We start from the raw sequence: 21370 nt of genomic DNA, 5'->3' as shown, positions 1-21370 counted from the left end.
AGAAGGAGAAGGGGATGACAGAGGACGAGATGGTTGGACAGTGTTCTCAAAGCTATGAACATGAGTTTGACCAAATTGTGGGAGGCATGGAAGACAGGAGTGCCTGGTGTGCTCTGGTCCATGGGGTCACAAAGAGTCGGACATGAATAAACAACTGAACAACAACAACAACAAAATGGGAGCAGGTCCACTGCTTTCAGGATGTCCACAAGTATCTGGTAAGCCGCTGTGGAAACAAAACGGCCTTGAGCCCCAGGGCTCACCTTATGTCCTCACTCATTACAGAATGGTATATTTCAAATTACTGGAGAAGGAGGAATGGTATCTTAAGATGTTGGAATATGCAGCGTTAGCAGGTCTGATCAAGATGATAGAACGTACAAAGAAGATTGGAAAATATTTGTAGATTACCGTATTTTTCGCTCTATAACACGCACCAGACCATAACACACACGTAGTTTTTAGAGGAGGAAAACAAGAGAAAAATATTCTAAACGAAATAGTGGATATATGATTTTTGTGGTTCATGCTGTGGCCACAGACATGTGATCTGACAGTGAGTTTGGAGTAGCCCAATGCAAAAATCCTGAGGATCCATGTGGCTCCATGCTTTGTAACCACGGAGGAGGGAAGGAAGGGGAACCATGGATCCTCTGCTCACGACTGCAGCAGATCTCCCCCACCACCCGCAGGCATTCGCTCCATAACACGCACAGACATTTCCCCTTACTTTCTAGGAGGAAAAAAGTGAGTGTTATGGTATATTAAATATGGTATATTAAAAGTCAGTGTCGGCAGGTAAATGCGTTAGCAGGATTAGAGTAGATTCAGCGGTATAAGGTAAAGTGAGGTAAAAATAAGATGAGAGGGGAAGGTATGGAATATTTAGCATATGCAGAGTAGATGGGTAACTGAAGACACCATGGAAGGAGGGGGAGGGAAATCAAGACTATTGGGAGTGTTTGGGTGGTTATTGTATAAATGTGAAATATGTAACAGAAAAGCAAATAAAATTTTTATATACAAAATGGTATCTTTGTGTGGGCCTGGCCTGACTGTGTAGCTTGGCTGATCTCACTTTCTCTTCCCAAGAAACTACTGGTTTGCAATAATTGGCCCATGGAAGAGGCGAAAAAGATCCAAGGGACATGTCTATCCTTTCCCCATGTTTCTACATCATATCCCATCGTGAAGCCATTCTGAGCTGCCCCCAAATAATGTCTTGTAGTGTGGAATACTATTGCATCCAACTTCCTGTCCCCCTAGAGAAAGGGGAATAGGAGACTAGGAAGGGTCCGGTGTCTTGTTTTGAGGAATATGAACTTTGAAAATTCCCGTACTGATCTGCAGCTCTTGGACTAATGTGTGGATTGGAACTTAGCTACCCAACAGAATCTACCCTTTGGATGTTTAAACCATCAAAACACACATATAAATGCGTACTTTGAATGAAAAGTACACGTCTGCACCTCAAAACACCTATTTAAGTCTGTTGACTTCAACTGGTCTCTTGTGAGGGTAAGTCAGATACCAGCCATTGAGACCGTTCAGAACCATGTATATCTTGGAAGTTGAAAGAAACTTTTCCCTTCCAAGCACTTTGCAACTCAGAAGCTCGTGTGCATTTCTCTAAAAAAAGAAATGAGCTGCTCGTACATTTTTAACCAAGACATTTGGAGGCCTGAGTGACCTTCATGTCAGAAAGTGAATGATGCCTTATTAAATGAGTTAATATTCACAATGACACAGACAAATCCCTCCTGATAAAAATCTCTTTTATAGCCATGACCTTTCGGATACATCTTTCCTGGAAGTGTGGGAAATGGCTGCCACTGTCAACCACTCTGACGAAGGCCGCGGTTTCTCCCTCCTCTCCCCTCCCCCGCCTTACCTGTAATAACAATCTCTCATCCCCTATGACGGCAGCTTGATTCCAATCAATCACTTCGGAGAATGGCAGCTCCCATCCATTGCTGAGCATCACAGGAACACAGGCAGCCTGCGTAGGCAATCATTAAAATCAGGAAAATGGAAACAATTGCAGCAAAGGCACGCTGGCCCTTCCAAGGCCCCGTGGCAATGAAATTGCAGCCTATTCTGCAGAAATGGGACTTTAATAGAGAATTATGTTGAAAAGTGTTGTGGGACCACTGTCACGCCACATTCTGAGGATCACTGAACCTTGGGTCTGGCAGGTCCACTATTGGAGGGCTCATATACTCAGACCACAGAGACAGAGTGGGAAGCCTATCAACGGAGTGGGCCTTGTTTATTCCCTCTAATGCCTGGCTACTTGCATGGGTACACACAGATTGGTACAGGCCCATTGGTACACCCCTGTGTGGGCTCGCTGTTGGGTCAGAAGGTCCAGCAAATGCAGAACACGGCAGCTACGTCGCTGCGTGGGCCACCCTATCGCAATCATATTGCACCGGTTCTGGAGGGTTTGCCATGGCTACTAATTGGCTACTGAGCCAAAACGAAGGTGCTTATTATTTTAAAAAAAATAAAAAATAGGATTTTTATATTAAAGATTTTCAAAACACAGAAAAGTACATGGCACCTCCCCTTTCAATTCACAGAGCCTTTTTCACGGTTCATTTACACATAGTGAGAGACGCCTTTGTCATAGACATCTTGCACTTGGGGGAAAAGACAGGGGAGAGAGAGAGATGGGGGTGTTGTTCTCTCATTCTGTCACACAGTGTTAGCGTAGGGGGTTGTGTCAGCATCATGCGGGTAGGTTCTTTGTGTGTGTATACACCCACCCACCCACTGAGAGAGGTTACGAGGGATGAAGGTGCTTTTGTTGATATACAATGCCCTAATGACTTCAGGTCTGGATAGCTGGAGGAAGGCCTGCACCCACAAAAGACCTTCCTGCATGTCAAGGTCCTCAGAAAAGGCTCTCCTGGTTTTACCGACCCCAGTTGAAGCACATTCCATGGCAACCCAGTGGGGAGGGCCTTCTCTGTGGTGGCACCCAGCCTACGGAATTCCATATCCTCTAAAGAAGGCGGGTCTAAACTCTGATGAGCTTTTGGTGCCTCCTTAAAACTCACCTGTTCACCCAGGCCCCTGCTGGCTATTAATTCCTAGCTTGGTTATATCAGTGATTAGAATTTTAGATTTTAATATATGGATTCCATTGTATTCTATTTATATCTCTCGGTAGCTCCAGCACCTTCAGAGTGTGGGGGAATTCCAGCCGGGAAGAGACCTTTCCTGAAGCCCTTCTCCACAGGGCTGCTTCCAGCAACTTCATTTTACAGCTTCGGTCATACTCTCTATCTTGGCCTTTGATGGTTTGGGCGTTTTGTTTTGTGGGATCCAAATTTGTAAACGCGGCATCTTTCCTTTTAAAGGCATGGCCTCCTGCACCTCCACTTGTGTGCCATGGTAACAGGCTCATTTCCTTTCAATTCACAACTGTGCCATTCACAACTGACCCTACCGTTTCCAGTGCCTGCTGTTTTGAAATCCTGGTGGATCAATGCGGGGTCAAGGACAGACGTCACCGCGGCAAAGAAGAACACTCCCGACCCCAGCCTTTTGCTGCAGAGATGCCCTTTATTTTTTAACAGTTATTTTCATGCCATTTTAACCCTGGGCGTGCTCTCCCCTGCAGATCGCTTCCCTGTCGCCTGCCTGTTCAAAATCCAACCTAATTGATGCCGTCACTTAAAACTTACTTAGTATGCAATGTGAAAACCCGGGCAGAATTTATAGGCAATTTTGTCTCGGCTGAATTAAAACAATGAGCTGTATTATTTATTTCCTCCTAACTTCCTGGTTGGATGAAGTCAGTGTTTCTCCAGGAATATAGATTCTCTCTACCCCACCACCCAGCACAAACTCCCCAAGTTCAACAAACCCTCTTAGGGTTACCAGACGCCCCCGGTTCCCGGGGACAGTCCCCAGATTTACAAATCTGTCCCCGGACAAATTCCATCCCTGGAATGTCCCCAGATTTGCAACTCCGTCCCCGGGAAACGTGGCAGCAGCAGCCTGGTAGCGCAGTTGGCTCTGGCTGGCTTCAGGAGCTGCTCGCTACTCGCTGCCGCCACCACTGCCAAAGGTGAACCGGGGACGACTGGTGGTACAGAACTCCTGCCCCCTTCCCCTTTGTTTTCACAGATTGGGGGAGGCTCAGGAGTCGCGGGCACATGGCTGTTGCCCAGGAGGGGCACAAGGCGCACGGTTTCTCTGCCAGGCAAGGTGCAAAGCAGTTCTTTTGCACCCTGCGAAACACAAATGCGCAGAGTTTTTTTAAAAAAACTGGGCAATGGCTGCTCGCCCGCGACTCCTGAGCCTCCCCCGATCTGTCAAAACAAAGGGGGAAGAGGGCAGGAGATCAGGGAAGGCTTGGGAGTCACGGGCAGGCAGCACGCCGTTGCCCAGTTTTTTAAAAAACTGCGCATTTATGTTTCACAGGGTGAGAAAGAAGGGCTTTGCACCTTTATACAATATGCATGTGTGCTTGGGCCCAGGGTCTTTTGCCTCACCATCCCCACTACTGACTCCCTGTTGCTACTCAGCTTCAAATAAGTAAGTAAGTAAGTAAGTAAGTGTCCCCGGATTCATTGAAAAAAATCTGGTAACTATAGGCTAAGACAACCCAGCTTTGGTGCGGGCAAAATAGCTGCTGACTGCTCCTGAAGTAGGAACGCTGGATTATGGTCTATTAGGGAAATGAAATCTCCAATCCGCCTTCCTCTTGCCTGGCTATCACGCAGCACAGAATTCCAGCTGACAGGAGTGCTAAACGGCTCTAAGTCTCTAGTCAAATGGTTGATCTTACCTGCAGGGCCTCCAGGAACCTGAAGGATCCCAGCCTCCGGCCACGAGGGACGAGACAGAAAGTGGCATTGTGCAGCATTTCACGATAATCATACCTAACAGGAGACAGAGAGGGGGAAAATAATAAATTAACAATGAGCCTGGGAGTAACTGTGCATGCAAATGTAAACATCTGGTACGGCACATCTGGTTAGACTCATCGCCGGACCAGCTCACATCTGCAAAGCTGGCATCGCATTAGGGGAGACACAACAGGAACAAAAGCAAAAAAGAGATAGGAAAACAAATGTAGATGGCAATATGAAAGCAACTGAGTGATGCTGAACTGAGTCCCCGTCCTCGGTGCTGGATTTACATATAAGCTAAACAAGCTATAGCTTAGGGCCCCACTCTCTTGGGAGCCCCCAAAAAAACTTAAAGAAAAGAGAAACACCTGGGTGTACATTTCCAAAATATAAGATAAAAACCAAATAAAATAAAACCTACATACAGAAACAGTGTTTTGTGTTGTGTAGGTTCCTATGATGTAAGCAATGGTGCCCCGCTTTCTAGCCTGCAAAATATCATTGGTTTGCTCATTTCTATATATAGGCAATGACAAACCTAGACAGCATCTTAAAAAGCAAAGCCATCACCTTGCTGACAAAGGTCCGTATGGTTAAAGCTATGGTTTTCCCAGTAGTGATGTATGGAAGTGAGAGCTGGACCATAAAGAAGGCTGATCGCCGAAGAATTGATGCTTTTGAATTATGGTGCTGGAGGAGACTCTTGAGAGTCCCATGGACTGCAAGAAGATCAAACCTATCCATACTTAAGGAAATCAGCCCTGAGTGCTCACTGGAAGGACAGATCCTGAAGCTGAGGCTCCAATACTTTGGCCACCTCATGAGAAGAGAAGACTCCCTGGAAAAGACCCTGATGTTGGGAAAGACTGAGAGCACAAGGAGAAGAGGACGACAGAGGACGAGATGGTTGGACAGTGTTCTCAAGGCTACCAGAATGAGTTTGACCAAACTGCGGGAGGCAGTGGAAGACAGGAGTGCCTGGCATGCTCTGGTCCATGGGGTCATGAAGAGTCGGACACGACTAAACGACTAAACAGCAACAACAACAATATATAGGGTGCCTACATTCTGCATGTGGAAAGGGCTTTAGATACCTATTAGGTCCATAAATTACCATATAGCATATATTCAACACAAAAAACAGCACAGACAATTTGTTGTTGATAAAGGACAGCTGGACACAGAAAGGACCCCATTACCTTCAGTAGCTTAGCGCCTCATCAAACCTAAATCCGGCCCTGGCCGTCCTACAGATTATTTCTGTTTAAAAGCAATGGAGGACGGGCAGACAAAAAATGGGGGGTCAAGGAGGGTCGGTTGTGGCTGGGGGGGGGGAGTGGGAAACGTCCCTATTTTCACCTGAGGAATGTTGGAGGGTGTGGGGTTTGCAGTGCAATTCTGTCACTGGTAAGAGAAGCAGAGAATAGGGGCGACTTTTAACGGAGGTTCAAGGAGACAGGGAGACTGAATGCAGGGAGAGAAAACATGAGAGAAAACAGAGATGGAGAAGAATTTGGTTTGGTCCACATTTTTAACTGAATGGCCCTCATTTTTACCTCCTAGGTTTGTACATCAATTTGAATGCAATTCTTTGGCATTCACTTAAAATCATCACGGATTATTGTGGAAACAGGGTAGGCCAAACACATGGAAAAGTGACGTGTGTCAGAAATAGACGACCCATCTCACTAAAAGGGAACCCGGGCTTGGAATTTGTCCTGCTTTGCTGTTCTTTGTAAACGCGACAAACATTGCAAACATTGTCTATTTTTCTCGTCTTGGGATTTTTGGTTTCACATTGTAAACTACCCTTGGGAGAAGCTGGGATTAATATTATGTCTTCATATTAAACAACACAAAAAACATACAGCATCTCTTTTGACTAAGCAGCAGAACAAAAACCATTTGTTGTTTGGAAAACGGTCTTGAGATGCATTTCTGAGCTCAACAGATGCTATTGCAATTTTTGTCGCTAGAACGATCTTGGGCTGAGGAAGATTGGCTCCGATTAATGTCGGATTGTTATCATTTTTTAATAAATCTACGTTTGGAATATGTGATTAATGAACTGATTTAATGCACCCCATTAAGTCACTCATGCTTTCCATTCTGGAAATATTGATGCAAAAGCTGCCCCACGAAGGCATCCATTTATTGTCACTGGAGAAAGAGGCTTGACAACCAATACAGCCAACCAAGAGCAACCAGGCACCAATACAATCTCACCTTAATCAACCCAGTAAAGGATGAAAAATGGCTAAAAAGAGTCAGATTGTGTAACTGTGGGCCAGCAGGGGACAAATTAGCTGGGCTAGGGAGGGAGAAAGAGTGATTCTAAATGTGTGTGTGTGTGTGTGTGTGTGTGTGTGTGTGTGTGTTGTGATGCAAGACTGGTTTGGAGAAGAAATTTTGGCAATTAAACACAGAGGACCGGTGACCCCCGTTTCTCAAAATTAAAGGGTTTAGCTAGACCCTACTGCTTTCTTTCCAATTCCATCAATCATTTCAGAACCATTTACCAAAAACACACATCAAATCCCTAACAGTTTCAAGCCAGTTATTAGCTAATTGTGCTTTTGGCAAACCTGCAAATGGCTCTCAACTTGCCAGCCTGCTGGTTCCAGAGACAAAAAGGATCAAGACTGAATATCTCCTTGTCCCCCACCCCCGCCCCACCTCACATCTCTTAAACACACACACATGCACCTTCCTTTTCAACAGAGATTTCTGTACTCTGCAAATAGTATAGTAAAATAGTCAATTTTTTACTTTGACAATAAAATCCTGCACAAAAACTTCACAATGTTAATAATCTCATTTAATCATAGGCTGCAGACACTGAATGTTTTAAAGGTATATTCTCTCTCTCTGTGTGTGTGTGTGTGTGAGAGAGAGAGAGAGAGAGAGAGAGAGAGAGAGAGAGATACATTTATACTGTACATGGACATATACATTTCTGCTTTTATATTTAGTCTCAAGAGGCTGTGAAGACTGCAGTAAACTAATTTTCAATTACAGACCCCATCATTAGGAGAGTCCCATTTGCTGAAAGTAGTGTGTATAACTTGCATGGGAATAAGCGTGGTTGTATGGGAAAAAGCCACTTGGAATGGATTAAGATTCCCTCCACCACGGCCCAATGTAATTCCAAACTACAGAAGATGCAACTGATAGGCTGTATTAAAAAAGAATAAAACCCTGCAATCTCATCCCCTGTCTCCCTTTTTTATACAGTGGTACCTCAGGATACAAGGGACGTGGGTTGCGCTGTGGGTTAAACCACAGAGCCTAGGACTTGCCAATCAGAAGGTCGGCAGTTCGAATCCCCATGACGGAGTGAGCTCCTGTTGCTCAGTCCCTGCTCCTGCCAACCTAGCAGTTCGAAAGCACGTCAAAGTGCAAGTAGATAAATAGGTACCGCTCCGGCGGGAAAGTAAACGGCGTTTCCGTGCGCTGCTCTGGTTTGCCAGAAGCGGCTTAGTCATGCTGGCCACATGATCCGGAAGCTGTACGCCAGCTCCCTTATCCAATAAAGCGAGATGAGCACTGCAACCCCTGAGTCGGTCACAACTGGACCTAATGGTCAGGGGTCCCTTTACCTTTACCTCAGGTTACATATGCTTCAGGTTACATACACTTCAGGTTACAGACTCCGCTAACCCAGAAATACTGCTTCAGGTTAAGAAATTTGCTTCAGGATGAGAACAGAAATTGTGCTCTGGCGGTGCGGTGGCAGCAGGAGGCCCCATTTGCTAAAGTGGTGCTTCAGGTTAAGAACAGTTTTAGGTTAAGAACGGACCTCCAGAACGAATTAAGTACTTAACCCGAGGTACCACTGTATCACCTTTTAAAACCAACTTTTTCTTGAACCTTCTCCCTTAGATTTACACAAAACAATTTGACAAACTATAGCTGCAATGATGCGCAGTTAAGCTGATCCAATTCCAACCAGCCAACCAAATCCATATACAGTGTGTATGGAGAGAATTCTAGGAAGTCTACTATGAACAAGTGACAACTGACTCCCAAAATGCCCGTATCTTAGAATCACAGCATTGTAGAGTTGGAAGGGACCACAAAGGTCATACCCCCCCCCCGATATTTTTTTGCCCAAGGTGGGGCTCAAACATATGACCCTGAGATTAAATGTCTTATGCTCTGCTGACTGAGCTACCCCAGCTGCTGCATCTGTTCCTTTCAACAGCACTGAAATTTGCAGAAACCAGCAGGCGAGGCTTTTCCAGATGTGGTGAGTATCATCACCATCTTCTCATGCCTGCACATCTGGCTGCACTTGGAAGCACAGGAGCAAGGGCTAGTAAAAAAAGCTGGCAGTAAAACACTGGAAAGGGACGAACAGAAGTGCCTGTGAGCTCTCGTTTGCAGGCACGACGCTATTCTGTGTCACCAGGCTTATAAAACAGGGCAGCACGTACTCTGCACTGGAATAAAATTAAATCTACCCACCTAGGCATTCCAAATTCAGCACAACGGTAAAGCCAAATCCCACAATCTGCACAGGTTATGCAAACTGGGAGAATGCCAAATTGCTTTTATTTTGCAAACACCCTGCAACCTTTATGCATTTTCAGCAATTGTTTGCTTAGTCACGGAATGAGCCAAGAGAGACCCCCAGACCTCAGCCTCCAACCACTGGAGATCTTAATTAGCTAGGCAGCCACCCACCTGGTTTCTGAAGTTCCTCAAGCATATCTCCACATCCATAAGGACCAGAAACTTGCCATAAAAACAGAAAACAGAAGAAAGAAAGCAGAGCTATTCAGGAAACCGGACCCAGATTTCGTACCACATTCTGCGTTCCTGAGGAATCACAGCATACATCCCACCCTGCTTATATCAGCAGGATAATTAACAACACCGATTTCTTTTTCTCCGCATGGACAGCAGATTGACCTTACAATTCAACAGCTTTCTTGGCACCATTCATGGGAGGAAAGCCACATTAAGAAGAGACAGTTAAAAAACCGAAGTTGCTATCTCCCCATTTCTAAGCACCAGCCTTTTTCTTCCCCTCAGTGTTTGTCGCACGATGGGAAAGTTTAACATGTACTAGAATAGCTTCCCCCTTTAGGGCTAATATATGCCAGTCCTATATTTCCCATCATTAATGTGCTAAAAATGTGAAAATCCAGTTAATGTTCTGGATAGCTACAAGCTCTGCAAAATGTCAGTTTTAGAGACGACACAAGAAAGAAAGTAATTCAAACTCTTAAAAAATAAAAAGCGGGCTAAGAAATGTGAATGTGGCAAATTTTCTATGCTGGAACATCTTTCCTCTCCTATAAACTTGTCTGCTACTGAGATGCAGAACCTGAGGTTTTCAATGCTGAGTCACGGAAAGTCTAACCACCTACCTCTACCCTTCAAACATGGATAGCCGTGTGAGATGATCAAAGAAGAGCATGATGGGAATATCTACACTTGCTATTGGTCCAAGCTGGGGAAGGCTTCATAGCTCATTGGTAGAGCTTTCACCTTGCACGCAAAACATCCCAGGGTTCAGTCTGACTTGTAACCGGCTCCCCCTTTGTATCGGGCATGCTAGAGAGATGGGAACACAATTTCCTCTCTTCCCGGGTCTCACTTCTCTTGTCCTATGTGACATGCTCTGGAGAAAAGGAGAAGTTGTGTTTCCCTTTCTCTGGCTGCGTTGGTGCAAACTGGGGTTCCCAAATCAACCACAATGACCAGTGGGATGGTAAGGAAAGGTTGGTTGTCTCTCTTTATAATGGGGCTTCCTGAAATAATAATAATAATAATAATAATAATAATAATAATTTATACCCCGCCTATCTGGCTGGGTTTCCCTAGCTACTCTGGGCGGCTTCTAACAAAAGATTTAAAATACATTAAAACATCAGTTATTAAAAACTTCCCTAAACAGGGCTGCCTTCAGATGTCTTCTAAATGTTAGATAGTTGTTTATTTTTTTGACATCTGATGGGTGAGCATTATGTTACCATAAAGCACCAATGCTGCAGCAAGCAAAGGCTTTAGCAGCTCAGCCAGCTGCTTGTGGCTGGAAAGCCAGACAGGATGTTTGTGACTGTTGCCATGGGAACAAAGGGGCAGTCCATTCTGTACTGAGCACCGGATGTTAGCTCAGTGTGTCACATGACCCGTACTGGATGTACTTGGGAGGAGTTTTCTTCTTGCTGTTGTTGAGTGCAGACATGTTTCTCTGTACTGATGTAAGAGGCAGAAATAAATGATGTAAATAGTTTTCTGTCTGCTTCTTTCCCCTCCCTGGGGACACCAAAGGGGAGAGAGGAAGAACGGTGTGTTCCTCTCATACATCTGAGAAGAATCGCCGGACCTCGCCTGCTTATCAGCAGAGGTTGGGAGACGCGGGGAGGTCGACAGGAATATCTGCCGGTGCCTATGCTTGTGGCACATTCCTCTGACCCAGGCAGAATTCCAACAGTGGCAGCCTTCGGATGGTTGCGATTCATTGGACATCTGCATGAGAGGCTGGTGGATTGTCCTCCTCTGCTCCAAGGAGGAAGAGAAGCGTCTGAAAGATGCCAGAGGCTCCACAGACAGCTGATGGAAAGAAGAGGTGTTTTCCAGAGCAACAAAGTTCAAGGTATGCTGCATTTCGGGCTAAAAGTGTGAACGCAGGAAGATTAATTCCCTGGTTCACGGAGCTGCGTTTCAAAGAAAACAAAAGCTCCGGAGGAAGAGGCCTGCAGCTTGGAAGCTCAGCCTGCATTCCACAAATTCTTGTGGTAGATAAGAAGTCCTATTGAAATGCATTGTTGCTAGGTAACGGTCCTGGAAAATAACTGGCAAAGGGGCTGGACTCTGCGTGTAAGCCTGGGAAAGCGAAACAAAACCAGAGAATGTTTTGGCTACAAGGTTTACGAGCTCTTGGAAGGGACTTTTCGATAGCAGCCTGAGTTTAGCTGCCAGGTGCAAAGAGCGTAAATAATTTGCAGTTTCCTGCGTGAGAAAGGAAAAAAACGACTGTTGGATTTTACAGTTTGTTTGAGAGTGTGGGCTGGAAAGCTGAAGAGGCTTGGCTTCAAGATGGATGCCAAGAAAGGAGCTTTGCCTTGCCCACCTCCCTTAACCAATGACAATTATTCATCTTGGTCTGTAAAGATGAAGGCCCTGCTGCAGAATCAGAGGCTTTTTGATGTAATTGAAAACCCCATCCCTGCAGCACCAACCAGAGGTTGGGAGTCACAGAATGTAAGGGCCAGGACTGCTATAATTCTGTGTGTCTCAGATGATCAGTTGGTGCATGTTCAGCATTTAGAAAATGCGAAAGAGGTATGGGACACGCTGCGTACAACGCATCAGAGAGATGCTGGTTCTTCAGCGTTGCTGTATTTTGAGAAATTGACCAATCTGAGACTTGCGCCTGATGGAGATGTTCAAGCGCACCTGACAGAAATGAAGTTTCTGCGTCAACAGATGGTGGAACGCAATTTCCGTCTTCAGGAGGAAGTGTTTTGCTTCATGATGATTAACAGCCTTAGCCGCACCTACAAGGTTGTTGCCAGTCAGCTTGGTTCCCTACCGGCCGCGCAGCTGACCGCGGAGAGAGTTTGTGCTGTGGTCCTGAATGAACACGACAGACTTGCTGCACTGGAAGAAAAGGACAGGGGGAGGGAAGAACAGAGTTCTAATTCCCCCACTGCTGATGCTACTGGGGAGCATGGTGTAGCATTGAGTGCTGTCCGATGCTACAATTGTGGACAGACTGGGCATCTACAGCGAAACTGTAAGAAGCCGCGCCAGTCAAGAGGAGCAAAGAGCAGCTCTACGAAGCCTCAGGCGTCAGGCAAAAGCCGTACCAAGTGCCAGGTGAAACCTGCAAAGGCTATGATGGCGAAAGGAACCACGCCAGATGTTGGGAACTCGTTCATAATTGACACGGGCGCCACGGTTCATATGTGCCCGCACAGAGGACTGTTTTCGACGTTGGAGAAGCAAAGCTTCACTGTGAAACAGGCCAACGGTCAGGAGTTGGAAGCGACTGGAATTGGGACTGTGTATCTTGAGAGTCTGAACTTGACTATAAGCAATGTTTACCTGGTTCCAGAACTGAGATTTAATCTGCTGAGCGTGTCGCAGATTGCAAAGAAAGGACTGAAACTGTCCTATGATGCTAAAAGCTGCAAGATCTACAAAGATGGAGAACTGTTTCTTACTGCCAAAGAGAAAGATGGACTGTATTTGTTGACTTTTGATCAAAGTGATTACATGAAATGTAATTCTTCTGTTTCTAACGGAATCTCTCTTGCAGGTGTGACCAGTGCGAGCACCAGGAAGCTCACCAAGAAGGTCAACAGAGCATTTCAGCGGGTGTATGCTGATGTGATTGGTCCTCTAGAACCATCTAGAGGCGGTGCACGATTTTACCTTGTGTGTGTGGATTGTTTCACTAATTATTCTTGGGTTTATATGATGGAGAAACCGCAAGAAACTTTAGAAAAGTTTCAGGAGTTTTGTGACAAGGTTAAAAATATGCATGATGCTAACATTGATTGTCTTTTCACAGATGAGAAGCAAGTTTTTCTGTTACAGAAGTTTCAGAAGTTCCTGGATGGAAAAGGGATAGACCACAAAGTTGCAGTCTCGCAAGAAGCGTGGAACAAGGGGGTCTGTGTGAGAGTGAACAAAGAATTGCAAAAGGGGATGAATGCGCAATTGCTGAGTTCACATTTGCCACATGAATATTGGGCCGAATCGCTAGCGTCCTATCTTCATGTGTGGTTGAGAAAAGTCTCAACAGAGTTGGGATGTTCTCCTTTTGAGAAGCTGTTCAATAGAAAACCTTCTGTTGCCTACTTTAAGGTTTTCGGGTCTCATGTGAGAACAGAAGCTCCAGGTGGAGTAAAGAATGCCAGAGGCATTTTTGTGGGTTATGAAAAGGGTCTCTACAGAGTAATTTTGTCTGAATCTGGTCAGGTGATTCTCACAAAGTTCCTAGAGAGTGCTCCAGAGCAAGAGCGGGTAGTACAGACATTTCCCACAGGAAACGATTCAGATGATGATGATGATGAGTTTGATCTTATTGAGTTCAGTAGTACTGATGATGACAGCGATAGCTCAGACAGCTCAGTTGTCACAGTCATTGAGAGGAAATCTCACATAATGACTAGACCCTCAGAAGAGGAGGATGAACCATTGATTAAGCTTAGTACTGGTTCTCCAGAGAGTCCAGAGGTTGAACCGGTGAGCACAGAGGATCAGAACCTCATACGTAGGTCTGAGAGAGCAACGAAGGGTGTACCACCCAAGAGGTATTCAAAGGAGTTTGCTAACCTTGCATATGTTGCTATTGTAAACGACCAAGGACAGATTGAAGCTGTGTCTGAGTCAGAGACAAAGGCACAACAGAGAGTTGTTAACCGAGGTAATGCGAAGTCACACAACCAGAGAGGTACATTGGTTAAACCAGTGGCGGGTAGTTCCAAGGGTGGAACTGAAACAACAGGGGAATGTTATAAATATAACAACTGTTTGTTTTCTTCTCTGGATGACGCTTTGCTCGCAGCACACATTGATACTTTAGGGGGAGTATGTTACCATAAAGCACCAATGCTGCAGCAAGCAAAGGCTTTAGCAGCTCAGCCAGCTGCTTGTGGCTGGAAAGCCAGACAGGATGTTTGTGACTGTTGCCATGGGAACAAAGGGGCAGTCCATTCTGTACTGAGCACCGGATGTTAGCTCAGTGTGTCACATGACCCGTACTGGATGTACTTGGGAGGAGTTTTCTTCTTGCTGTTGTTGAGTGCAGACATGTTTCTCTGTACTGATGTAAGAGGCAGAAATAAATGATGTAAATAGTTTTCTGTCTGCTTCTTTCCCCTCCCTGGGGACACCAAAGGGGAGAGAGGAAGAACGGTGTGTTCCTCTCATACATCTGAGAAGAATCGCCGGACCTCGCCTGCTTATCAGCAGAGGTTGGGAGACGCGGGGAGGTCGACAGGAATATCTGCCGGTGCCTATGCTTGTGGCACATTCCTCTGACCCAGGCAGAATTCCAACACATTCCACAGGGTGGGCATCACTACCAAGAAGGCCCAACGCATAGGGCTCCTTCCTCTTCTCTCAGGACTCTTAAGAGAAGCACAGTCTCTCTCCACCCCACACCAGAGGAACGTGAGTGACACTATTGCTCCACTTCCTTCAGCACGGTCCATACCGGGATAGGGAACTGAGGGTCGCAGAAGGAGCTCCATACCTCTCTATCCGGCCCTCAAGACTCTACATAGGCCACACACTCTCCTGAGCCACTGCCCTCACTGCCTATGATTTGCCCCCATGAACTGAGCAGTTTGGGCTGGGATATGTTACTGAATTCCAAAAATGCTTCTGAGTTACCTGGATTGAGGATAGGGAGAGCTGTGTGGGTACGTAGAAACCAGTCTTCTGTGTCCCTATTTGCGTCAAGGACTGGCTGGACAAGGAAGAGTGGAGGGCGCCGCTTGCCCAAGAGACCCCCAGGGATGACACCGAAGAAGAAGACTTAGATCATGGATCATGGGACACTGGGGAAGGGATGAGCTGGGAGGTGCTAGAAGCAGGAGGTTAGAGCAAGGGGAGTCAGAAGAAGGATGCCCTTCCAGGACAGAGATGGAGGCTGAGAGTCTCAGTGTGAGCACAGACTCAAAGTCACAGGTTGCTCCTGGATCCCAGCAGCAGGACAGGCCCAGTCCTGCTGGGTCCCCTCCTCCCGTGACACCCTGCCAGAGAAGAGTCCTGCTGAGCATCCGACCAGGCAGGCCCAGAGGGGGAGCCCACCCCCTCACCACAGTCTCCGTCTGCTTGGGAGGCATCCAGAGGTAGAGGCTGGAGGGGGAAAGCAGGGGTCAGTTTCGTCTCCAGCTAGATGAGAAGAGCCAGAGGAACTTAGTTGTGTCATTACTTTCTGTGAATAACAGCTAATCGCATTATGAGTCTCAAGTTATTTCCTGCCCTGTGGATGGCCTATAAGCTTGCCCGACAGCTCCTTGACACCTACTGTACCAATGTAAAATTCACGTTTACAGTGGTACCTCGGGTTAAGAACTTAATTCGTTCTGGAGGTCCGTTCTTAACCTGAAACTGTTCTTAATCTGAGGTACCACTTTAGCTAATGGGGTCTCCTGCTGCCTCCGCGGCGTGATGTCTGTTCTCATCCTGAAGCAAAGTTCTTAACCTGAGGTACTATTTCTGGGTTAGCGGAGTCTGTAACCTGAAGTGTCTGTAACCTGAAGCGTCTGTAACCCGAGGTACCACTGTATAGGAATCGTCCCCTGTCCTAACTGGAGAAGTCTGAGACTGAACCTGGGAACGTCTTGCACACCAAGCATGCGCTTTGCCACTGGGCTGCTGACCCTCCTCAAGAAAGCAGAAGAGCATAGCTAAAGGACGGGCAGTTGGCCACCTCTCCTTTACCTCCTTCAAGTGGAAAAACGGGCCTGGTTTGGTCCACCTGTATACCTACTGCCTCATCTCTATCTAGATCCGCTCGTGCTTGCAGACCTCACACAGCATTTTGGCAGCGGTTTCTATAGGTTAATTATGAATTGTGAGTAATTTGGGAATTCCAAAAGAGGAAAAAAAGAGTTGACACCATGCGTGCGTTCACATCTTATTAAGAGCTGAATATCTTTAACAATATCCTACTTAGGGGCTGTCCCTGAAGGGACAGGAGATAGACAGTTGGTAACCTTTTAAGAGAAATGGATTAGTTCATTATATTAGACTTGGAAGGCGATCAAGGAAAATTTGAGGCCAATCACGATATGAAGGTAAAGTAGGGGCGGGGACTACCCAGAGACATTTTAATCAAATTATACAGCAATGGACTTAAGAAACTAATTGAGCAAGCCTTATGGCAAAATAAAATAAAACGGGGGGAATAAAAATCCGAGTTTGCTTTAATCAGGCAAATATCCAAGTGTTTTTTTGAACTTCTCGCCAGAAACATTAAAGAAGCACGCAGTGCAGTCCCTGCTGCGTTGACCCACTCAGTGAGACCCACTGAGCTCATTGAGGCGACTCCCTAGCGAGTTTGCTTTAGGATTGCAACGGGAGACAGCTTTAAAGTCTGGGAGCACAGGCTCACCACAAAACAAAATCAGTTTGCAAGGTGCGTTTTCCACCAGAATAAATTCATTTTACATGGGGAGAAGGGCTGGGGGTGGGTGGGTGTTTGTGTGCAGGGCCGGTTCATGGGAATGTTGAGGTTGGGACTCCAAGAAAGGCGAAGGGCCGGCTGAGCCCAAAGCCCAGGTAGATTAGAGGCAGCATGAGGGAACCGAAAACAACCATAGACACCTACCCTACCGAGTCATGCAAACCAACCCAATGGGTAACGCTTCTGCAGTCAAGCGCTGCCCCGTGTGGTGAACCACTGAACTGCAAGTAGCGGCTTGTCTCCGTCAGGAGTCATCTGGTGAACCAATCAAGTAAGAAGTATAAATGGGTCCCTTTCGCAGCACTGAGGCCTCCCTGAGGTTTTGTCAAGACATTGAGGAGAACCACGGGACAGAACACCTGTTCCTGCCAGGGAAAAAGGGGTGAGTAAAGATCTACATCAGGAACAAGGGAGGGGATAAAGATCTACATCGGGATTTGCTGATCCCTGGGGATTCTGTCGCCTCATGGGTGGGCCGGCCCTGGGGAAAGGAGGTAGCTCACTGGTAGGGCATCCACTCTACTTGCAGAAGGTCCCAGATCCCTGATATCTCCAGGGAGGGTTGGGAGACACCCTGGAGAGCTACTGCCAATAGGTGTAGACAATACTGAACTAGATGGACCAATGATGTGGGTCAGTAGAAGGCAAATCCATGTGTTCCCATGACTAGGCCCAAGCTTTGGCTTTTGTTCTACAGGTCTAGCTTTCCGATTCTGACTGCTCTTTGATTTTGACTTTGCAGCTCCTGGTTCCTGGCTCCTAATTCAGTCCACCACACATAGTACAGCCCTGACAAGGTCATATGAGGAAGAAATAAATTGTAAAGGTGTCCACTCTGCCTTTTGACTTGTGCACTTGAGCACCAGCTATCCACCCTTTGCCCCAACAGACCAGGGCAAAAGCACCCAAGAACACTTACTCCTAAACATGGGACTTTACAGAGCAATGGAGAATAATAATAATAATAATAATAATAATAATAATAATAGTACTACGAGAGCAGAAATTTAATATTAGGAGCTTGACGCAGCACGAAGGACGAGCTATCAGTCTGGCACACATCCCTCCCTTCCATCTGTGAAAAGCTTCTTGAATGTGTGAAGAGGTTATGCAAACGACAACCTTTCACCAAGGTCCCTTTGTAGGAACCTGAATCACAGCCTCTTAACAGAGCAAAAATGCATCAACAGCCAGCCTGGTAGCAGATTGTGGGATAACAAGCATCTAAGAGGTTCCATTTGGACAGAGATGTTTTGTCTGTTGCATGAAAGATTCAAATGCTCCCACCCACCTCGGCTCTTATTACATCTAGCTGAAAATCTAAACACTGGCGTGCAATTTCTGAAATATCCCAATTACCAGTAATTTTTATGCTGAAAAAGTGCTCTCTCTTAGCTGGATCTAGGCAAAAGTGTGAAGTGTAAGAATCTCAGGTCCCCACGTCTTATGCAGTGGGGAATCAAGGGCAGAGTAGCATCTTGTATGCTGATTTACGTCAGGGGTAACCTAACATGGTGTTCTCCCCAAACAGTTGGACTATAGGTCCCATCATCCTTGATCACTGGCAATGCTGTCTGGGGCTGATGGGAGGTGGAAGCAGTGTTAGAAATTAGCCAGGCGCCAGGTGCATTTTGCGACTGGTGCAGGTCCAATGATGACCATGTGGACATATCTGGATGCAAGGTTGATGACTGACATCTCTACTCCCCCCCCCCCCCAAGTAAGCAGAAGAGCTTATTTATTGCATTTATATCCCACCTTTTTCTCCCGGGAGTCCATGGTTCACCCCCCTCCTCAGTTATTCCCTACAACGACCTGGTGAGGTAGGTTAAGAGGATGTGACTGACCCAAGGTCACCCACTGAACTTCCTGAGTGAGGATTTGAACCCTGGCCTCCTAGGTCCTAGTCTGACACTCTAACCACTACACCACCCTGGCTTCCTAGAGTTCTTCCGCTATGGGGCAGGCCAATAAATTAAGTAGGTAAATAAATAAGGGGAAAGCAAAATGTCACTGAGAGAAGGATCTGAAAGATGAGGGCAAGTGGCTCACCTGTTTGGTTGGCTTCAGATTATTTGGGTAGCTATGTTGTTGTTCCTAGTGTGAAGAGATCCATTTCGTGGAAAAAAAGAGCAACTATATAACCTTTTTGATCTAATTCTAAGGACATACATATGGCAGACAGTGGAAGCAGACCTTTGTTTCGTACATCCTTCCAGTTGTGTGGAAAGCTCTGTCCCAGTGCTTGGGAATGAAGTGGTTTAGATTAACAAAGTTCACCAAATTAATAAAAAAACTCTGAACTACACCTGAACGTAGTTCCCATACTTGCTGGGTGAAATGAACTTGACGTAAGTTAGTTTTGGGGTGGAACTTTGAATGATTTCTAGTTAATCTTTAAGAGAGAGAGAGAGAGAGAGAGAGAGAGAGAGAGAGTATTTATTCTTTAGACTCTTGGGGCTTTCAAGCTTAAAGATCATACCTGCAGGGGGAAATTAATTAACCGATTCACATTCCACTGTGTGTGTGCTTTGATGGGTTTTTAAAAGCCTTCTTAAGTATATTTTATCCTTCAGCACAGCAGCCTGCAACATTCTGAACGCTGAATTTTTGTGTGCGTGCCAAGGAACATTTGGGTGAACTCAAAGTGAACTGTGAACTGAACTCTTTCGTTTCGTAAAGGGTCAAACACGAACTGGAATTGGTTCCTTTTCGGACACGCTGAACTTGAACTAGTTCCTTTCAGAAAGGGACTTCCTATGCTAAGCTCGTTCCCAAATGTGGGGCTGTAGATCGATGAATAAGCCATAAAACTGGGGAATAAGGTCTTGTTCTCCCTCAGGTCAAGCTGCAATGGCAGTCTTGGGTGGACATTACCCCAGTGGCGTAGCGTGGGGGGTGCAGGGGGGGCCGGCCGCACCGGGTGCAACATCTGGGGGTTAGGGGGCGCAAATCCACGGGTTAGGGGGCGCAAATTACTTGCCTTGCCCCGGGTGCTGACAACCCACGCTACGCCACTGCATTACCCTGCAGGAGCATATATTCCCAAGTGCTTCAAGTACTTTTATTAGCCATTTTATTCTTGCTGTTGGGGTCTGAGCAAAGAGCCCTCCTTCCCCGCCCTGCCGTCATTCCACAAATATCCGTCACACATTTTATTAGCTTTCAGCCTGCTTTCCATAATGATTAAGTGGTGCATGCTTTCAGCTAATACCTTTTTAGGCAGTATAAACAAATGGCCCTATTTGTAATCAATTCTAATTTATTCACACTTTAATTGAAATATCCCTCCTTCCCACCACCCATAGCTGAGAAAACATACACGACCTCATCCATCACGCAGGTGTAAACACCAAAGTGCTGTGCTGGCAATTATCAGAATGCACAACATTCCTGTAATTTCAACTTCTCGATCTAACACGCTGCTGGGGGGGGGGGGAGAAAGTATCAGCCCTGTCAATCATTGCTTGGATTAGGCAGCGGCTCTGAATTCCCAAATAGTCATTATCCCAACCCGTAGAAGCAAACAGCAAGGGTTCTGCATCAATTAATCAGCCATAACTTACATTCCTCCCCAGTGTTTAAGGCTTCTCCCTCGTCGCTACACTGAAGAGATTATAAACTACCCAGGGAACCATTTTAATTCATAATGGCCATGATTCCTCAGTCCCCTGCTAATTTTAGCCTTGATCCTGTCTAAAATCATGGAGTTTCACTCTAGATGGTGAACCCGTCTAGCTAGTTCTGCGACTGCCAGTATTAATGGTCTCGATATTTCAGATTTTAGAAGACAAACCTGAGATCTCTACACCACAACTTGCCAGCTAGTCAAAAGATCTATGAATGACCTTGGGAACTAGAGGTCAGTAGAGTTCAAAATTTGCAGATCTGGTGGTCTTTACTTTTAAGCCTCAGTCTGAAAGAGAGAATCATGTGCAAAAGGTGGGATATAAATGCAATAAATAACATTTATTCTTCTTCTTCTTTATTAGATTGATACTTCATGTTCTCTTCCAAAGGAGTCCAGGGCAACGTACATATCACTAGCAATACAATCAGAAGCTGTAAGAAACAACCTTCTCAAACAGTTTAGAACAACCTTCTGTAAAAGTTTGTAACTCCCGAATACAACTACATACTCTCAACTAATAATTTCAAGGTTGCCAGGGACAGAACTTTCAGCCATCAAATGCCTAGGTAAAATGGGATGTTTAAAATTTTCCCCTAAAAGTTAATAGTGGGGGAGACTGTATAAATAAAAAGCATGGGACCCTCTTGAAAAATGGTATCCACCTGCCTCTTTCTTTTAGAAGCACGCTCAACTTATACAGGAAATAGATAGTTA

At 45.9% G+C, this 21370-nt stretch overlaps 1 protein-coding gene across 1 annotated transcript in view; it reads right to left on the bottom strand.

The window, feature by feature from the left end:
* EXT1 (exostosin glycosyltransferase 1) overlaps positions 1-21370 on the bottom strand; it is a 260102-nt gene that overhangs the window by 32466 nt on the left and 206266 nt on the right. Inside the window, exons 2-3 of the mRNA XM_081012617.1 lie at positions 4802-4895; positions 1892-1999 (exon numbers count right to left, since the gene is read on the bottom strand). Coding sequence (XP_080868743.1) covers positions 1892-1999; positions 4802-4895 — 202 coding nt within the window. The remainder of the gene's footprint in view (positions 1-1891; positions 2000-4801; positions 4896-21370) is intronic.

This window comes from Podarcis pityusensis (assembly GCF_964106645.2).
Source record: "Podarcis pityusensis genome assembly, chromosome: 7".
Classification (NCBI taxonomy): domain Eukaryota; kingdom Metazoa; phylum Chordata; class Lepidosauria; order Squamata; family Lacertidae; genus Podarcis; species Podarcis pityusensis.
Note: the sequence above shows the minus strand (reverse complement) of the source record. Positions and strands in the feature narration are given on the sequence as shown.